At 42.4% G+C, this 17,125-nt stretch overlaps 1 protein-coding gene across 5 annotated transcripts in view; it reads right to left on the bottom strand.

Annotated features, from left to right (window-relative positions):
* The window catches only part of TMEM86A (transmembrane protein 86A), a 92,309-nt gene that overhangs the window by 43,419 nt on the left and 31,765 nt on the right, over nucleotides 1-17,125 (bottom strand). For 2 of the 5 annotated variants that reach the window (XM_039533178.1, XM_039533174.1), the window contains one exon: nucleotides 5,401-5,500. In XM_039533178.1, coding sequence (XP_039389112.1) covers nucleotides 5,401-5,421 — 21 coding nt within the window. In that variant the 5' untranslated portion in view covers nucleotides 5,422-5,500. Of the gene's footprint in view, nucleotides 1-5,400; nucleotides 5,501-15,907; nucleotides 16,089-17,125 lie in introns of those variants that run through there. The other 3 variants (XM_039533176.1, XM_039533175.1, XM_039533177.1) reach the window with 3 other exon arrangements.

The raw sequence follows: 17,125 nt of genomic DNA, 5'->3' as shown, positions 1-17,125 counted from the left end.
TTTCAAGGGGGAAACAAGCAGAAACCAACTTTAAAAAAAGCTTGACTTTATCATTGCGCAAACACAACTGAAGGCCCCTAGTCTATTTACTGCTCCACAATTCACTTTTAAGATGTAATTTCACACAGTGCAACATTTTGGGGTTCAACACAGACCCGTGAGAGGCTGTGTTACCAGCTGCCCTGTGTGCCTTAAATGCTCTGCTGCTGTGGCTCACAGCCTGATCGCCAACAGATGAGCCTGTAGTTTCCTGTGCCTGTGTGCTGCGCAGCCCTGGTTCTGCACTCTGGCCCCAACCACCGGCCTACACCAGAACAGCCCCACCCAGGTCTCCACTAGCCATGGTTAGTGCTTGCAAGGTGACCCCAACACACCCCCAGTTCTGAATTTCCCCAGAACCATCTGCCCTGAAGCCACCAGCCCTCTCCTGGAACACTCAAGGTTCATTGCTCCTTTAAAGAGACAAAAGTACAGCTTATCATTTTAGCTGAAGTTAACAAGCCTTACCATTCAAACACAGCACAGGGTTGGATTACAGTGAAAATCTAGCAAGGTTAAGTGATCCCAAGTAGAAGGGAGAATGGTTACAAAAGTAAAAATACACTTTCTAATGGCTAAGACCTAACTTAACAAGCTACAGCCAGTGCTCAAGGTAGTTTTCTCACTAATCAGTCTTTGTCCAGCATGGCTCACTAGACCCTCTGATCAGGAACCAACACACCAAGCACAAAGTGTTTGGTTCCTTTGTCTCCTCAAGTGTAAGATAAAGATGGAGTCTCTCGGTCCCTTATACTTCCTCCAAAGGAATTGTCTTTGTCTTGAAAGTCAGGAAGGTCTCCTGGGGATTCAGCCACCAGTGGCCTTCTGTGGTGCAGGAGCCATGTTCATTCTCTGCCTCTCAAGTTCAGTCTGAGGATAACCTCCACTGGTTTAGCTTGATGGTTTTGTTTATTGCTAATATGTAAACTGAGGTAAAGTCACATTCCTTTAGGACAAACCTGTGTAGTATTGTGACAGGGTACAACTCACCACTACTAGTGGTCCTGGGAATTAGCTCTGCACCCTTTTCTGGTAGAGTGTCACCCACAGTCATCTCTGCTCCTGGACACACATTATTCCTAGGACCACAGCATCCTCTTCATGACACTGCCCTCCGGCTGTGCCGCACTGCGTTCTCCCCTTGCAGGGGACCTGCAATCTCCACCCAGCCTCTTCCCTCAGTGGCAACTGCTGTTCATTGTCCCAGGGCCACTTCCCATGCAGTTCCAGTACCCTCTTCTGCCCTTACCCCAGGGCCTCAACCTGCCGGTCCTAGCAGCCAGCCAGGAACTCTCTAGCTCTCTCATCCCTGCTCACAGCACTGAATTGTCCCAGATGCTGAGACTTCTCCCCTTGTATTCCAGTCAGTTACTGAACTCTGCTCTGCCTGCAGCCCTTCTTATATGGGCTTTCTAGGCCATGACTGGCTACTCCTCTCAGACCCTTTCTAATTGGCTGCTTCCGGCACAGCCTCCCTAGGGCTGCTTTTAACCCCTTTTCTGCCAGTGAGGGGCAGCCGCCCCCTCACAATTACCTTTACCTAGCCTACAGAGTCTGGTTTTAAACATGTTCTAGAACAAACGCACTAAGAGCAAACTTCAAAGGCTGCCCCTTAAGAGTGTAAAAAGAGAAATTTACAATGTTTTCATGATATTGCAAAGTTATTTTAATTCAGGCTCTAAAGACCTATTCACCTCTTCACTACTGTTGCACTGACTGCAAGGGCCAGTCACTGGAATGTGAGGCAGCAAACTATTGTGCAGGCCTGGCAAAGATGGGGGTAAAGAGTCTTTGCACCTACTGCTTTTGAAGAGTTTTGATCAAAGAACTTCCAGCTTTGATGTAAAGCACAAGGGAATCACTTCAAAGAGAGCCATTGGCCAGAGTACTTTGAAAATGGGAAGATGACAAATCAATATCAATTGCTGATGCCTAATATCTCTGGGCAATGTGCTGTAGTGAAGGGACTGTTTAACCTGCTGACTAACAGTTATTCCTGATGCAGCTATAGATTTGTCAGTTAAACTCATTCAGATAAACTGTGTGTGTCCTGGAAAGAGGACAGCATATGAAGGCACATAAGATGTACACAGAGGTTCTTTGATCCTGGGATCACAAAGTGCTTTTCCACATTAAAGTAATAACACCCTATATTGGCTAATCTGTAGGGACTGAACCTGGACCTCTAGATCTTAAAGCCATAGCCACTGTTACTTCAGTTCTAAACAACCAGCTCTAATAGTTCATACACAAACCTCTACATGTGGTCTTGCACATTGTATTAGTATGGATTATATTAATTAAGCTTCTTGACTACCCGGTGAGACAGGCAAGTAGTAGTATTCCTATTCCACATAGACAAGGCCCTTTGTTTTTTTTTACTCATTTTTACAAAAAAATCTGGTGTTTCAAGAGTTATTTGGTTTTTACCCATTTTCAACTGAATTGTGAACCACTCAAGTACATGAAAATACTGATTATGTTAGGAAAATCCAAACCATTACACTAGGTAGATATATTTATTTTAGTATATTAGTGTAAGGGTAAATGTGGGGTTGTCTATTTAAATTAAAGCAAGGTAGTGGAAGATATGTCCCTACATGTGCATGCACGTATATGATACTGGGTGCACCAATGAATGTGTGCATAAAGTCCAAAGATGCCTTGTGACAAGAGGAAGACGGGGTCCAAGTCTCAAAGATAGACATTCTGATCAGTTTAAAGGATGAAAGCCTCAATAATAGTAATTAAAAAAAAAAAAAGCAAAAGCCATGGTGCTGCTTCTGGCTTGGTGAAGGAAGAAGAGAGGAGTTGCCTGCACCTAGCTGTCTAACTCCATCTGGAGCAGCTACGGCTGAGAAAGAGCAATATTAGAGGTGAACTTGAGGCAACACAGCCCTCACTGGTCTCTAAGGAAGAAGAAGCAGAGGTACTGTCAAGTCAGAAATCTGATAATCTGGACAACTGAGTCTGCTGATGAGAACCACAAATGGACATAGAAGTGAAGGCAAAAGTCCACAGGAAAATTATAAGCCAAGTGGCCTCTTTCTGAAAGGACTTACCAAAAAAGAGCATCCTGGGTGAACGGAAAGCTCAAAACGACTTGGAAAACCAAGGCAGAGCTAGGAACATGGACATAACTAAGGGGTCCAGAGAATAAAATGGGGAGCAGACCACTGGGGGGGGGGGAGACGGGGGCAATAGAAGCTGATTACTAAAACAACTGAAACTCAATTATACTTAGAAAGGGTTCCCACATCACTGGAAAGGAACTAGAGAATCTCAGCAGAAAGGCAGAAAATAACAGATCTATCACAGCAACTCTGTCTGATGGAATACACAAGATTTCTGAATACAGTGATGGCAGCAAGGAAAGTTACATATAACAGCTGCTACCTATTTTTTTCTTCAGTCCTGAGCCTTTATGAATCATGTTCAGCAGGAGAGAGAGAATTTTCAACCCCTGAAATTACTCAGGTGGCAAAAGAACAGATACATCAATCCCGTCTCTGGCAAAATTGCAAGCAGTATTTCAGGTCCAGGTATATTTTGAGGACACTGACTGCCAAAAGAAAATGGAAAGAGAAAAATACAACTAGGCATCTCAATACTGGCTTCTGCTAGTAATAAATAATAAGATGGGCAATAGCCAGTTACAACGGCAGACCTTGAAATGTTTTTCAGATTTTTTTTTTTTTTACACACACACTATGGGTCAAATTTTGCTCTTAATTTCATGGGTGTAATAATTTTGTCCATTCCTAGCAATATTTTTATTTCTATTTATAACATATATTGCCATGTACATAATTATTCATTTTCTTTCATATTTTGACATGAGGTGAAGTTGCAATCTGCTCTTTGCTTTCCTCCCTACCCCCCCGTCAAAAGGCCAGATAAACATATGATGTTGAGGATATATCAGTGTATAGAATTTACAATACAGTCATGATCCCGTGAACAATATACTTTAATGTTAATAAACACTGAAATTTAACAATGCTTTCTTTTTTTAGGGGGGAAAAAAAGGTCTTTCACCTATGCAGCATTTTTTAAATTATCCTACAGGAACCGAAGTGCAGTAAAATAGAATATCCCATTATGAAAGGGGTGTGTGATACCCTCTCCAATGAATGTTGTATTGATATTTTATACTGATACTTGTATAACTGGAAATTTATCTGGTACACTAAGTATCTTGTTTTTCACTAATGGTCTGAACATTGCATGAAAAACAATACAAGGAATATGTAAAAATATTGGTGGGCATTTCTGGCTAATACCAAGTGTTTTCTGAATATTTTATTTACTTTAACTGGGCACAGAGAGATATTTTTGTAGTACTGGAACAGCCTAAACATACAGACAGACACAAATATGACATCAGCCTTGCAAAATTGTAATGATAATTAGCCAACCCAGGCACAGAGTCTAATCCCCTCTTCCACCACCACTGTTGCAGCTACTCGTCCAGATTGAATGGCGAGAGGAAGAAAAGAATGCATCGAGATAAATGATTATAATGTGAAGGGAGGACACCAACTTTTTTTTTTTAACTCCCCAGAGGATCCCTCTATCCTGGTGAGTGGACAAGGCTGCATTACACCTACGATGCACACCCAGGCACGCTGCTAGAGAGCTGGTCCATACACCTGGCACATCCCTCCCACAGGGGCAGACAGCGCACACATTGCACAGAGGTTCCCAGATGTGCAATGCGCACAGGGATTTTGACAGACCCGCGCCCAGTCACATAAATCACAAACATACCACGAATAGCAATAGGACAATGCCTGCTGCTCCTTAAAGAAATCATGGGGCGGCTCTGCTCAGGCTGCTGCGGGGAGCTGACCGAGCAGGGCTCTACTTCCCCATCACAGCGTCCAACCGGCGAGACCAGCGAAATGAAATCAACAAAGTCACGCTTCCTAGTCACGTGGACGGTGTTTTCATCCGATGCACTTTTTCGCAGGATTCCCCCCACCCGTCCCCTGTTAAAGGCGGTGGTAATTCTCTCCCCACATCCCAGCAGAGGAAAGCACAGGCTGGAGAAGATGGTAGCCTTGAGCCTAAGGAATCAGATTCTGGCCCCCTATTACTAACTCCCTCCCTCTCCCCAGAGCCAACCAGCTGATGGAGACTCCGATTTAACTAACCCAAGGCAGCAGCCCCAACGCATTACTCCGGTCCCTGGTGGGGCAGCGATCCTGCACGCAATCCAGCATGGGGCCAGTCCCCGTCCACCCACACTCCGCCCCATGTATACAGGTTCCCCTTCTCAAAAAAAAAAAAGTTGGGTTTTTCATTGTTACTAGATTCCGGTTTCATCTCCAATCCATGCAAAGTACCGTGTGCACTCACCACTGTGACCGGCGACACCATGTCTGCTCGGTAGGCTTCAAGCTGAACTGCAGTCCCTGACTCTGGCTCTGCGGCTGGGTCCCGGTGCCTGGCGCTTTCCCTTTAAATAGGATCGGAAAAATATATCTGTTTTTCTCAATGCCGATTGTTTTTTGGGTTCTTCTTTAGAACGCAATGACATCACAAAGGCCGGAGCCAATGGGCTGAAGAGAGAGGAGTTGGGGGTGGGACCCCAGGCAGCTCTGTCTCAGTCGCCCCTCCTTCTGCCTTCCTCTGTAGGCTCACAACCTGCAGCTGAATAGACTCAGCTCATAAGGGGAGAGGAATAGGCTTGCAGTTTTCTGCTTCCCCCTCCTCTCCTGCCCTTCTGATGTCCACAGTAGGCTTAAATACACACACGTACTCTCACACAAAAACATGGGTACACTTACAGACACATGCATAAACACATACACTCACAAATAGATGTGAGTAAAAATCAGATTCTTCCAGAAAAGCCTGCTGATTTTCACAACCCAGCTCCCAAATAAAGAAAATGTCCAGTCCAGTTGCTACTTATGTGCCAAAAAATTCTAGAATCCAGCACATCTTGGAACCATAGTGCTGCAAAAAATTATTCTAGACATGGATTCTGATGGACCCTGCTGTTTTTGTGCTCAGACTCCCAAATTCCACTTCCTAAAGGGCTCACCCACCTGCTACTAGTGTGCCGAAGTCTCCTGGAATATGGCACATCTAGTTGCTACAGGGCAACAAAAAAGTAGATCCAGATCTTGCCAGTTTTTGCGCAACTCTCCAAACTGCTTATAGTTTACCAATCTTTATATATATAAAATAGGGAGCTCATATGTGAGAGAATCCTTTCAAGTAAACCATAGTGGAAAATGATATTAAAATAACGCCATCAATCATTATGTGTTAGACCACCAACTGAATTACACAATGGATATATGCCCATCAGTAAGTTATCAGTTCTTATTATATGCACCAAATGTGTGCTAGGCAAACTACAGATCAGGAAAGCCAGGATGCATACCCAGAAGAGGTCACAATTTAAATATAGACATATTAAAGGATAGGTTATTGTAAGTGAATTTTGCAGAGCAAAGTGCAACTAAGGAAATATTTTAGGGCAAGATGGAGCGAGGCCAATGGGGAATATCAGAAGCCGGAAGAAGGTTAAAAGCTGCATAATAAGGATTGGGCAATGTTGCTGATATTAGTATGTAAAACAAGATTTGATAAACAGGAATATCAACTCTATAAGCACCAATTAAATAATTACTCTTCCTGTTTTTACCTCCCACATGGTGAATATACTATTATGTTCAGGATACTATCATCAGTGTTTCTGAGATAATGCCAAGACTAGTAACTCCTCCTTTGCTATCTTCAATTACAATCCTTCGATAAATCCTGGTAAACATCCGTTAAGTCAGAGGTTGTTAGCCATGCTCAATGGTACAATCACAGCCACTGCAACATAATGTATCTTCCATGTGTCATAAATGGTCCGCTCTCTTATACAAACAGGTTTCCTTCTTACTCATTTAAAGCAGACCAGAAAACTGACTCTTCCATTTAACAGAAATAGCATGTGAATTTTCTTAATATAAGTTCTTATAATTTACTGTAGTTTAGAAAGACTCCGGGTTGGTGACTATGGAAAGATGGAGTTTCAGCTACAGCCAAAAAGCTTCAGCAATGGAAATATATTTAATAGAACCCAAACTGGAAAATAGTAAAGGATTGTGTGATCAGCGTTCGCCCCCACTGGCATGTAAGGGGTTAATATAGCCCTAGGGAGGCTGCATGGGAAGCAGCCAATAAGAGAAGCTCGCCTTCCTCTGCAGCGTGGGGCCTGGGTCACTTGCTGGAGGATTCTCTGCACTTTGAGGTCTTTAAACCACGATTTGAGGACTTCAATAACTCAGACATAGGTTAAGGGTTTGTTACAGGAGTGGGTGGGTGAGATTCTGTGGCCTGCATTGTGCAGGAGGTCAGACTAGATGATCATAATGGTCCCTTCTGACCTTAAGTCTATGAGTCTATGAGAGAGGCTATGAGGAACAACCAATCCAGGCCCAGCAGGCTCATATAAGAAGGGTTGCAGGGCAGAACAGGGTCAGTCACTGCCTGGAACTCAAGGAGGGAGGCCTAGACTCCTAACAGGTGGATAGAAGCTAGTACCATGGACAGAGCAATTGCTGGCAGGGACTGGGGGAGTGAGAGGGAGGTCCTGGTTGACTGCTAGGCCCTGAGGTAAGTGTGAAGAAGGTGCTGGGGCTGTGAGGAAGTGGCCCAGGGAAATGTGCTGAGACGTTGGAGGGGATACAATATGTGACTGTCAGCTACAGGGTCCCTGGGTTGAGACCCACCACTCTGGTCCCCTGCACTTGCCACTGGAGAAGTGGCTGGACAGTTGGACTGCAGTACTAAACCCTGGAAGGGGGAGCACAGATGGTGACATGGTTGGAGGGCTGTGCCATGAAGAGGATGCCACGGGCCCTGGAGTGATGTGTTTTAGAAAGCTTCTGTGATGGTGGGAGAAGCAACATCAGGAGAGGGCATACTGACCTGCAAAGCTAATCCCCAAGATGGCTAGCAGGAGGTGCCAGTGTGGTGAGTCACACACACCTGCATCACAGTTGGCAAATTGTGTGTGTTCTGAGTAAGAATTAGATGGTTGACCTGGACTTCAACAAGCAGATAAAGTTGCCAAAAAAAAAAAAAAAAAGTTTGGGAGTCCAAAGATGTCCCATAGCAGAAGTATTGCCCTCTCCATCTTCCCATCATAGGTGGCTCATAGTACTTTTGTACATCCCTTCCTGCTTGCATGCAGATGTGTACTCTCTCTCCCCCTAAAAGTTTTGATCCAAACCTATCTGTGCTTCTCTGGTCTTCACCAGCACTAGCCTTCAGTGGGCATTCTGAGTCCCACTTATTGCTTTACCTTCATTCTCCCCCTCCACTTAACTTGACTGGACCTGATTTCCTACTGCCCTGCACCTTATGTTGCCATTTAAACCTGTGCAAAGTAAATGCATAGTTGATATGAATGGCCACCGCTCACTTCAGTAGTATTTTCTTCCCGCTTTACACAAGTGTATATGACAACACAAGGTACAGGGCAATGATGAACAAGGCACAATATTTCTTCATTCTTAAATGTCTCTCTCTCTGTCCTCCCTTTATCTTCCCATTGCTCTCCTCAACCTCGGTCAAATTGCCTAGTTTAATCTCCTTCACCCAATACCCTGAAAATTCTCTTCCCTTCCTTACTTATACATCCACCTTCCACATGAATTCCAACATGCCTTTCATGCACCCTATTATTTCTCTATAATCCCCACTTCTACCCTGCCTACATATTTCTGTGGTCCTAGTTTCTTTCCTCTTCACTCTGACTGACATTTCATAGCCTCTCCTACTAGCATCCCATTTTCCCTCCGTCTCTCTTCCAACTTCTTTTCTCAATTCACAACCAGTCTCCCTCTTCCTTCAGTCTTACTTATTAAAGAGACAAGGGTGTTTTGATGCTGTTTACTGCTGGGTATGTGACTGAGTCTATTCTTCCCAGCTAGTCTCTGGCTCTTTAGTGTTTGATGTTCACTGTCTAAACGCCAGGAACAAACCCATATCAACAGATTCACTCTACATATAGCCTCAGCTCAGCACTGACGCTACTTTTTTGAAGTCAGTACATACTGCAGAAAGTTGTTTTATGGGCATCACAAATTTGTTTAAGTGCTTTGCTTAATAAGGATGGGATTATTTATGTGCCTTGCTGAATGGGAGTCTGGGTGTTTATTATCTAGACTACCACACTGACATAAAACCATCTTCACATCAAACCTGTGCAAACTCTACAAGAGGCTTGCAAAGGTATAACTGAGGGCAGAAGGTCAGCAGGTAACAAATTTGCTGTTCAGTGCCAAATTCTGTTCTCAGTTACATCCATGCAAACCCACTGATACCAATGAAGGACTGAGGGCAGCATTTTGCCAACCAGCACATGGTATAACTGAGGAATGTTTCATTCCTTTTTACAGAACCATGAATGTGCCCTTCCAAAATCACCTTGCATTATCTACCAATTAGAGATGGGCTCTGCAAGTAGAGAGAATGAACTGAAATCTGTACTAAGAGACAAAATGTCTCTGCAATGAAATTTGTAACAGGTAAATATCAAGTAAACAAAAATAAATGCTTTTCCACACAGCATGAAATCATATATAGATCTCACTGCTACAAAGGGTGGTTAAGTAGTTGAATACTTTAGCTAGATTTTTAATTAGGCTAGTTAATTTGATAAGTTGCTATATATTAAGGTAAATGCAATCAAATCTCATTGTTCAGGGCACTAACTGAAGAGAGATCAGGAAGAAATTTCTTTGCAATATACAGCATTGCACAATTAAGGTTGAATCCAGCCCCACTGACTCTTGCTATCCTCTTCAAAGGAACAGAACTAGGGGCCAGATTTTTAAAGGTTTTTAGATGCCTAAAGATGCAGGTAGGTGCCTACTGGGAATGTCAAAAATCTGGCCCTTGATTCTTAGCCGAACTCATCTGTTTGTTTGAGCCTTTACTTACCCAACACAGTAGGGGAATAGATATTCCATTTTTTGTACATTTTGGTATTGGCTTTTACTGCTGTACGACACTCAAAGGGCCTACCAGGGTCACCATTTGTACATCTTTTAATTGTTTCTTGTGAGGTTTTTACCTTTGTCTGGATTGTTGGATATTAACTGTGGCTAAAGACTGATCCAGCAAATATTGTATTGCTCCATTCATGCAGCTACTCAATATAGTTCTTTGTAATAGTATAAATTGTAACATGGGTTTATTATTTTAGTAACTAGCTCAAAGAAACGTATTGCAAGTGATGGGGAACACTGGGGAAATGTCTTGGCTACCCAATCCCATGGCGGTACTGTGAAAATTAATCTCATTTAGCATGAGGCATTACATGATCTGGTTGAATTACGTACAATGGGTCTGGCATATCATCTTAAGATAATTTCCTGCAAGAACTATATGGGTTGTTGCCTAAAAGTCCCGGTCAGGGAAGTATTGTGCCAGGCACAATGAAATGATGATCCCTGCTGCAAAGAGTTTACAATCTAAATATAAGATGAAACTATACTGTTTCCCAACATTATTAATAGCACACCAGTTTCATGACACCTAATACATTATTCCCAACACTTTAATGTCTATTTCTAAGGTATCAAAATAAGTGCTAATGTAAAATGAACATTCCTCGTACGTCCAGTACAATGCTGGAAATCACGGTTTGGAACACCAGACTAACGTTCTCTGCTTATCATAATGAAAACACTCACAGAACAGATCTTCACACAAACACCCTCCATTTGGAGAAACAGCATGTCAGGCAACCATTGGAGTCACTTTGGCTGGTATGTGAAGGAAAGAAAAGGAATACAGGATGTAATGAGCTGATGAGGAGATAAACTTGGTCTTGGAATGTGGGAGTAGCTTTTTTGTTGTTGTTGCAGTTACTGGATTCCTCCCTCTAGGATTACTTTTCCGACTGATGCAGGAGAGATTGTGATGAGCAACACGAAAACAAACATTTTGTTTAAAGTACAGCTTTAGGGAATTTTTGAATAGGAAATTTATTGCAGTTTTGATTTTTTTTCTTTACAAACATGCTCACAGTAAGCATGAACAGAGTTCAGTCATAGTCATGTGATCGTACACTTACTGGGTCAGGGTTTGCAAAACAGAACTTCAGGGATTTGTGTGTGTGTAACAGTATGGAAATGGCTCTGGTGAACAGTGTTTGTGGGTTATGAAAAGAGAGAGAAACTACCTCTTAAGAATTTGTTTTTTGGTCTGATAATGAAGTTTTTCCTTCCACTTTTCTCCCCTGGGTGGACTCCTATGCGGGGGGAGTCAGTGGATCCTGTCAGTGGATCCAGGTAGCATTGACCTGAGAGCTAGTAATAGTCAATGGTGGTTCCCAATTACATGCACACAAGGCCTAATCCAAAGCACTATGAAGTCAATGAAAGTACTTCACTGGATAAGGCCCATGATGGTGCCTGTCAGTCTCAGAGTATGCTATTCTTTATATTACCTTAGCACTCAGAGCTCCATGGACCAAGACCCATTGTACTAGGTGTTGCACAAACCTAGAACAAAAGGACGGTCCCTGCCCCAAAGAGCTTATGTATTACATTACATTACAATGGCTATCTTAGTAATATGAAGGGCTAGGAATATTTATGTAACTGAACTCTTAGCGGCTGGAGAATAAGAATCCAGCAATCTAAATTCTTCTTATCCAGTGGTATCTATTGTCCCTAGCTACCAGGCTAAAGCAGTAGCAACAGACCTCTGATCTCCAGGTGCCTCTGAGAACATGGAAGTCCCATAAGCTTTCCTAGTGTGCAGCCCCAAGTTCTGCTAGAACAAGCTATGTTTTCTGATAACATCGCCAGGGGTGTACATTCTGTTTCAGACTTTCAAATCTATTATTAATACTAAAGCTCCTGGGAACAAAACCATTGAGGAAAGCAAAAACACATGTGTGATCTAGTAAGTACTAGAGATGCTTTATTTAAAGAATCATCTGCCAGGCATTCCTTGGTCTGCTCCTTCCTGACTTCTCATATCAGTTATTTGGAGCACTTTGTTACTGAAATCCAGACTACTTTCATGCAGCTACTATGCTAGGGCCCGCAGGATTTATCCAAGGAAACATTATAGAAAATGTTTATTTTTAATTATATCCATCTCCATTTGAGTCCAATTACACTCTTTTCGGTTTCTATACCAATCAATATGCTTGTATTCTACAACGAAATCTAGTGCTTTCTCTTTTAGAGGGCAACTATAAGCTATTCCTTTCCAAAGCCCAGAGAAATCTGGAAATTACCTCATCTCACTTTAGCAGAACTCCCATGATGACAATGTGAATGGGATCAAGAGTGGACTATGACCCTGTGAAGTACCTAAACATTTGGACCCTGATCCTGCTATGCGCTCCACACAGGCAATTGTCAGGCCCTTAGTTACCCTCATCTATTATATGTTCAGTAACTTCTTATCACTTCAGCGTTACTCAATGAGAAAATATGCTCATCTTTAGAACCAGTGCTGTTTCTTCCCTTTTTTGTTTCTCTCCCTCTTCCCTGCCTATGTCTCTCCTCCTTTCTTCCTTCCCAATTTCCACCCCCTAAGCTTTACTCCCATCCTCTTCCCCATTCCAGCTGCTAAAATGATCAAAGTAAAATAGTTAAAACTGAACCATAATGTGCCGTGTGTAGACTCCAACTTAACACCATGATGAAATGAATTGGGGGCAATGCAAGTTCACACCAATGCTTTAGGTTGTCTACAGCTTCAGGAAGATAACTGTATCTGTTCACATTTGAAAGGTTTTCTTCACAGCCATGAGTGTTAAAAACGTTATCTTTATATGTAAGATTAGAGTCCATCACATAAATACAATTGAACCTGATCAAGACTGCAGGCTTACTAATTAGATTTTGTTCCAGTAGTTATCCCCCTCCCACAAAAAAATATTAAAGGAAATTCACTTTTTTTTACCTTTCTTTTCCAGCCCAAAAGTGGTTCAAAAATCTAAATTTTAAACCAGATATATTTGTATTACCCTTCCAAATCAAGTACAGACATGTAACCAATCAGTGGAGGTTGACAAGAATTGCAAATCTCTCAAAATAAACAGAGTAAACCCAGTCCATGCCAAATAAATCCACTGATACTCAAATGGGGAGCTAAGATTAATTGACTACAACTTCAAAAAATTGTGCCCCATTTCCCTGTGTAAAATGCACCTACAGTTACAACAGATAGTAGGGAATTATCCGTACACGAGTGATTCAGTTACCACATGATTCTCAACAAGTCCTGTTAACTGCTGTACTGTTTATCCAAGACAAACAGAGGTGAAGGCTGGGCTTGTCTCAGACAAGCAATATTCAAGAATAAAGATTGCATGCAGTTAAACATTTAAGTTGAAAAGCAGAATAAAAGCAGGACAACTACTGTACAAAAATCTGCTCAGAATTGTGCAGAAACACTAATAATCTATCTGAGCCTTTGGAGGAAAGAAACTGCAGTTGTAAGGACAGAGGGAATGAGAGCACATAGAGAAAACAGGAGATATCAGCATGAAACAATGTGCTGCCCAAGATAGTCCTTTCTAGTCCTCACAGAAGAACAACGCTTCCCGAGGTTCAGAGTCAATAAACACAAGAAGAAGTGGATGGGGAAACAAACTGAGACTGAGGAAAGTTACACATTGGCTGTCAAAGCAACAGAAATATTTAGTTCAAGATTATCAAAAGTGGCTAGTGATTTTGGGTGCCTGGCTTGAGACACCTTCGAGGGGCCTGATTTGTGCAGGGTGTTTCTGAAAATCTGGCCCTATGATGTGGCAGAGAGGAGTGGTTAAGGAGAGCCTATAGGCCCAGTTAGCCTCATCCCTGCTATACATGCAACCAATGGCAAGCCTGGAAGTGGAATAAAAGGAGACAACCTGGCTCAGGTTAGGGCTGGCTTGCCATGAAGGAGAACGGAGCTCTGCCTCTCTGCCTGAAGGGAGCATTACCTGCAGAGATGTGAGGAGATGGGCCTGCTAGCCAAAACAGCCACTGGGGAGGAGCAGTTAGACTCCAAGGACCAAGCGATGCATTAATAAAGGACTGTTTGGTAACCAAGCTCAAAAGAAACAGCAGAGGGCCTGCATGGGAGGATTGGTGGGCAGACCAATAGTGAGTTAGCTTTGCTTTTTGCTAAGCCCCTTCCAACTCCTGCAGAAGGACATAGGACTGAAAGGACAATTAGCTGGTGAACACCAGAGACCTCAGTGGACAGCAGAGACCAAGACTTCTTCTGGAAGGGCCACAAGGGGTCGCTGCTCCAGCCATGCCACTACAGCCCCCTTCTATGATTTCTTCAGTTGGACATCCAAAAATTACAGCATCTGAAATCATCAGATACTTTTGAAAATCTTGATGTTGGAGTACAGGTACTTTTCAGGCCACTGTGAGGTCAAATGAGTTTATACAAGCTATTCTACCAAAAAAAAAAAATTCAGTCAATATATGTTTCCTACAGAAATACACCAGCAGCAACAAGCAATACACGGATTTTATACAAGCTCCATTTCCATTGATTTTTAGGAGCTATTTATTGCACACATTCTCATTACCCACTTACTAATGGAATATTAACAATTCCTTAGGGTCATCCTAGGGACATGGGAGCTGTACTGGGAGTGTGCTTTGCACACCCATTCACCTGCTATATTAGGTACCAATATAATAATTGCAGACCCTGCACAGAAGGAAATAATCAGATAACCTTTCATTGCAGTAACATCATTTGCAGTGGTGCACATTTCCTCTCGGGCTTGGATTTCCAGGCTCCTTTCCGATACACGCAGCTAAGTTTGATGCAATGCAATTAACTTTGGCTTGTACTGAACCTTAATTTTTAATTACTATTATCTTGCATTTTTTATTCAGAATTGGTCAGGCAAAAATGTTGGTATTACAGCTGTTCAAAAAAAATCTGTCAAGATATTTCTTCATGGGTTTTTTAAAGAAAAAGCCCATTGTCATCAATGTTTGGGCCAACCTGAATTTTTTTGTCTCTTGGTCTAAAATTTTCCGTTTCTGATCAAACAGGTTTTTTTTTCTATTTTTTTAATCTAAAATTTTCACAGGGAAAAAATAATTTCCCAACCAGCTATCGTTAGCATGTTTAAACATGTTGTCAACTTAGTGATGATAGCTAGAGCTGGTTGAACTATTCATTATGTGATTAATTTAGCCCTTTTTGCTGTTTTCAGGATCAAATTGATCCTTTTTGTTTTGTTTTGTTTTGCAAATGTATTTATTATTTACAAGTGTTCAGAGAATAGTTTGCATTCAGAGAATAGTTGCAATAGAGGAACAGAGAGGAAACATGGACTAACCAAAGACTATTTCATCACCTTTATACATGGTGTATGAATATTTATGGGCTAGGGATTGTTTTCCTGCTTTATGGGGGAGATAGCTTCCCTACAGAAATGAAAATTACCAGAGGATGATGAGAGCAAATTCTTAGGCTTGTAACAAATTTGACGGCTCATCCCTGGAGGAAATTGCCAATTTCTAGCCCTCTGGACTAGATGACCTCTTGAGGTCCCTTCCAGCTCTGTTTCTATCATTCTACTTTCCTTGCCCCTCTTGCTCAAACCTGACCATTGATTAGAACTGGTCAGAAAATGGGTATTTCCCCCTCTCGTCTCCCCACCACCACTCGGAACATTTTAATGAAAATGTCAACTTTTCATCAACCCTCACCCCTAAATTTGGGTGTTTTGTTTTTGACCAAAAAGTCAGTTCTGTGCAGAAAGCCAATGCTCTTTGTGAGAACTTTCATTTAGTCAAAAAACAAATTTGCTTTCAAAACAAAGCAAAACCCCCACCAGTTTTCATGGATTTTTTTTTTTACCAACCTTATTGTGGATAGCTCTTCTCTCTTACTCGCTGCTTTGTACTGTTTTCCACGTCATACTGTACCCCTGGAACATTCTTCCAATCAATGTATCTCTCTGCCCCAGCGGTTCTCAACTTGTGGGCCAATCAGCACAGAGCTGCACCCCGTGTGACATCCCTCAGGGCCATACAGGTAGTATTGGATGCAGCCCCCATAACACATTGTGGGCCACAATGGTAAATAGGTTGAGAACCACTGCTCTACCCTCACCTCCACTAAGAAGCTCCTGAACAATCATCTGTTCCATGCTGCTGTGACCAAACAATGCTGTGTTTATCTACATGGTGCTTGTTCATTTTGATATTGCTGTGTACCAGCTGTACCCATTTGTGTCATTAGTCTGTAAACCCCTTAGGCAGGCATTCCATTCTTTGTCTGCCCTCAGTTTTGTAAAGCACTGGGTACATCTAATGGCATTATGGACCTGAGAAACTCCCACTGACTTCAGTGGGCTTTGTATCAGGCCCTGTAAGAATCATTAACAAAATAAAAAGTAAAATGAAAGATAAAGGCAAATAAAATCATTCTTAATAGCAGGCAAAGGGGGAGAAGAGTAAGAGGGCAAAAGTGGGGAATGAAGTTATTCATGAGGGACAGTCACAACACCTAAGACTCTAGAAACCATTTGCAAGAGTGATGTGTGTGGATATACATATTCAATAAGCCTGCTTCTTTATCTTTTCATACTGCGTTTAAGCACATTAATTAAAAGCTCCCAGTAACCTGGGACTCGGCATGTTCCTGTATCTTCATTAGTCGGCATGCTAGAGGGCTGTGTGGTGTTTTGCTTGTCACACCATTGAACTGCAGGACAGTGAATAAGGAAGGATGAACCAATTCAGGTAAGTGAACGTGCTCCTTCACCTTCAAATCTTCACCCATTTGGAATTGAACTGAAACCAAACCTTTCCTGAGGTCATTCCAAGACACTTACTTCCGGGCTGCAGCTGAGACCAGAGGTGCCTGAAGTCTCATGAGAGCCTGCTCCTGTGAGATTTCCAGCCTTGTTTTATAGACTCAAGATGTTCAGGTGAGCACCAGAGCCTTTGGATGCCTGGCCAAACTGATCCACTAAACTTTTTGAGGTGCCTCAACTCAAGGAGGAATTTCCAATGAGGACAGATAGAGGAAGGATGTGGTGGTGTGCACAGCTTTGGAGAGGATGAAGAGGGAAGGC

The sequence above is a fragment of the Mauremys reevesii genome, linkage group 4 (assembly GCF_016161935.1).
Source record: "Mauremys reevesii isolate NIE-2019 linkage group 4, ASM1616193v1, whole genome shotgun sequence".
NCBI classification, from domain to species: domain Eukaryota; kingdom Metazoa; phylum Chordata; order Testudines; family Geoemydidae; genus Mauremys; species Mauremys reevesii.
The sequence above is the reverse complement of the archived record's forward strand: the minus strand, read 5'-3'. Positions and strand labels throughout refer to the sequence as shown.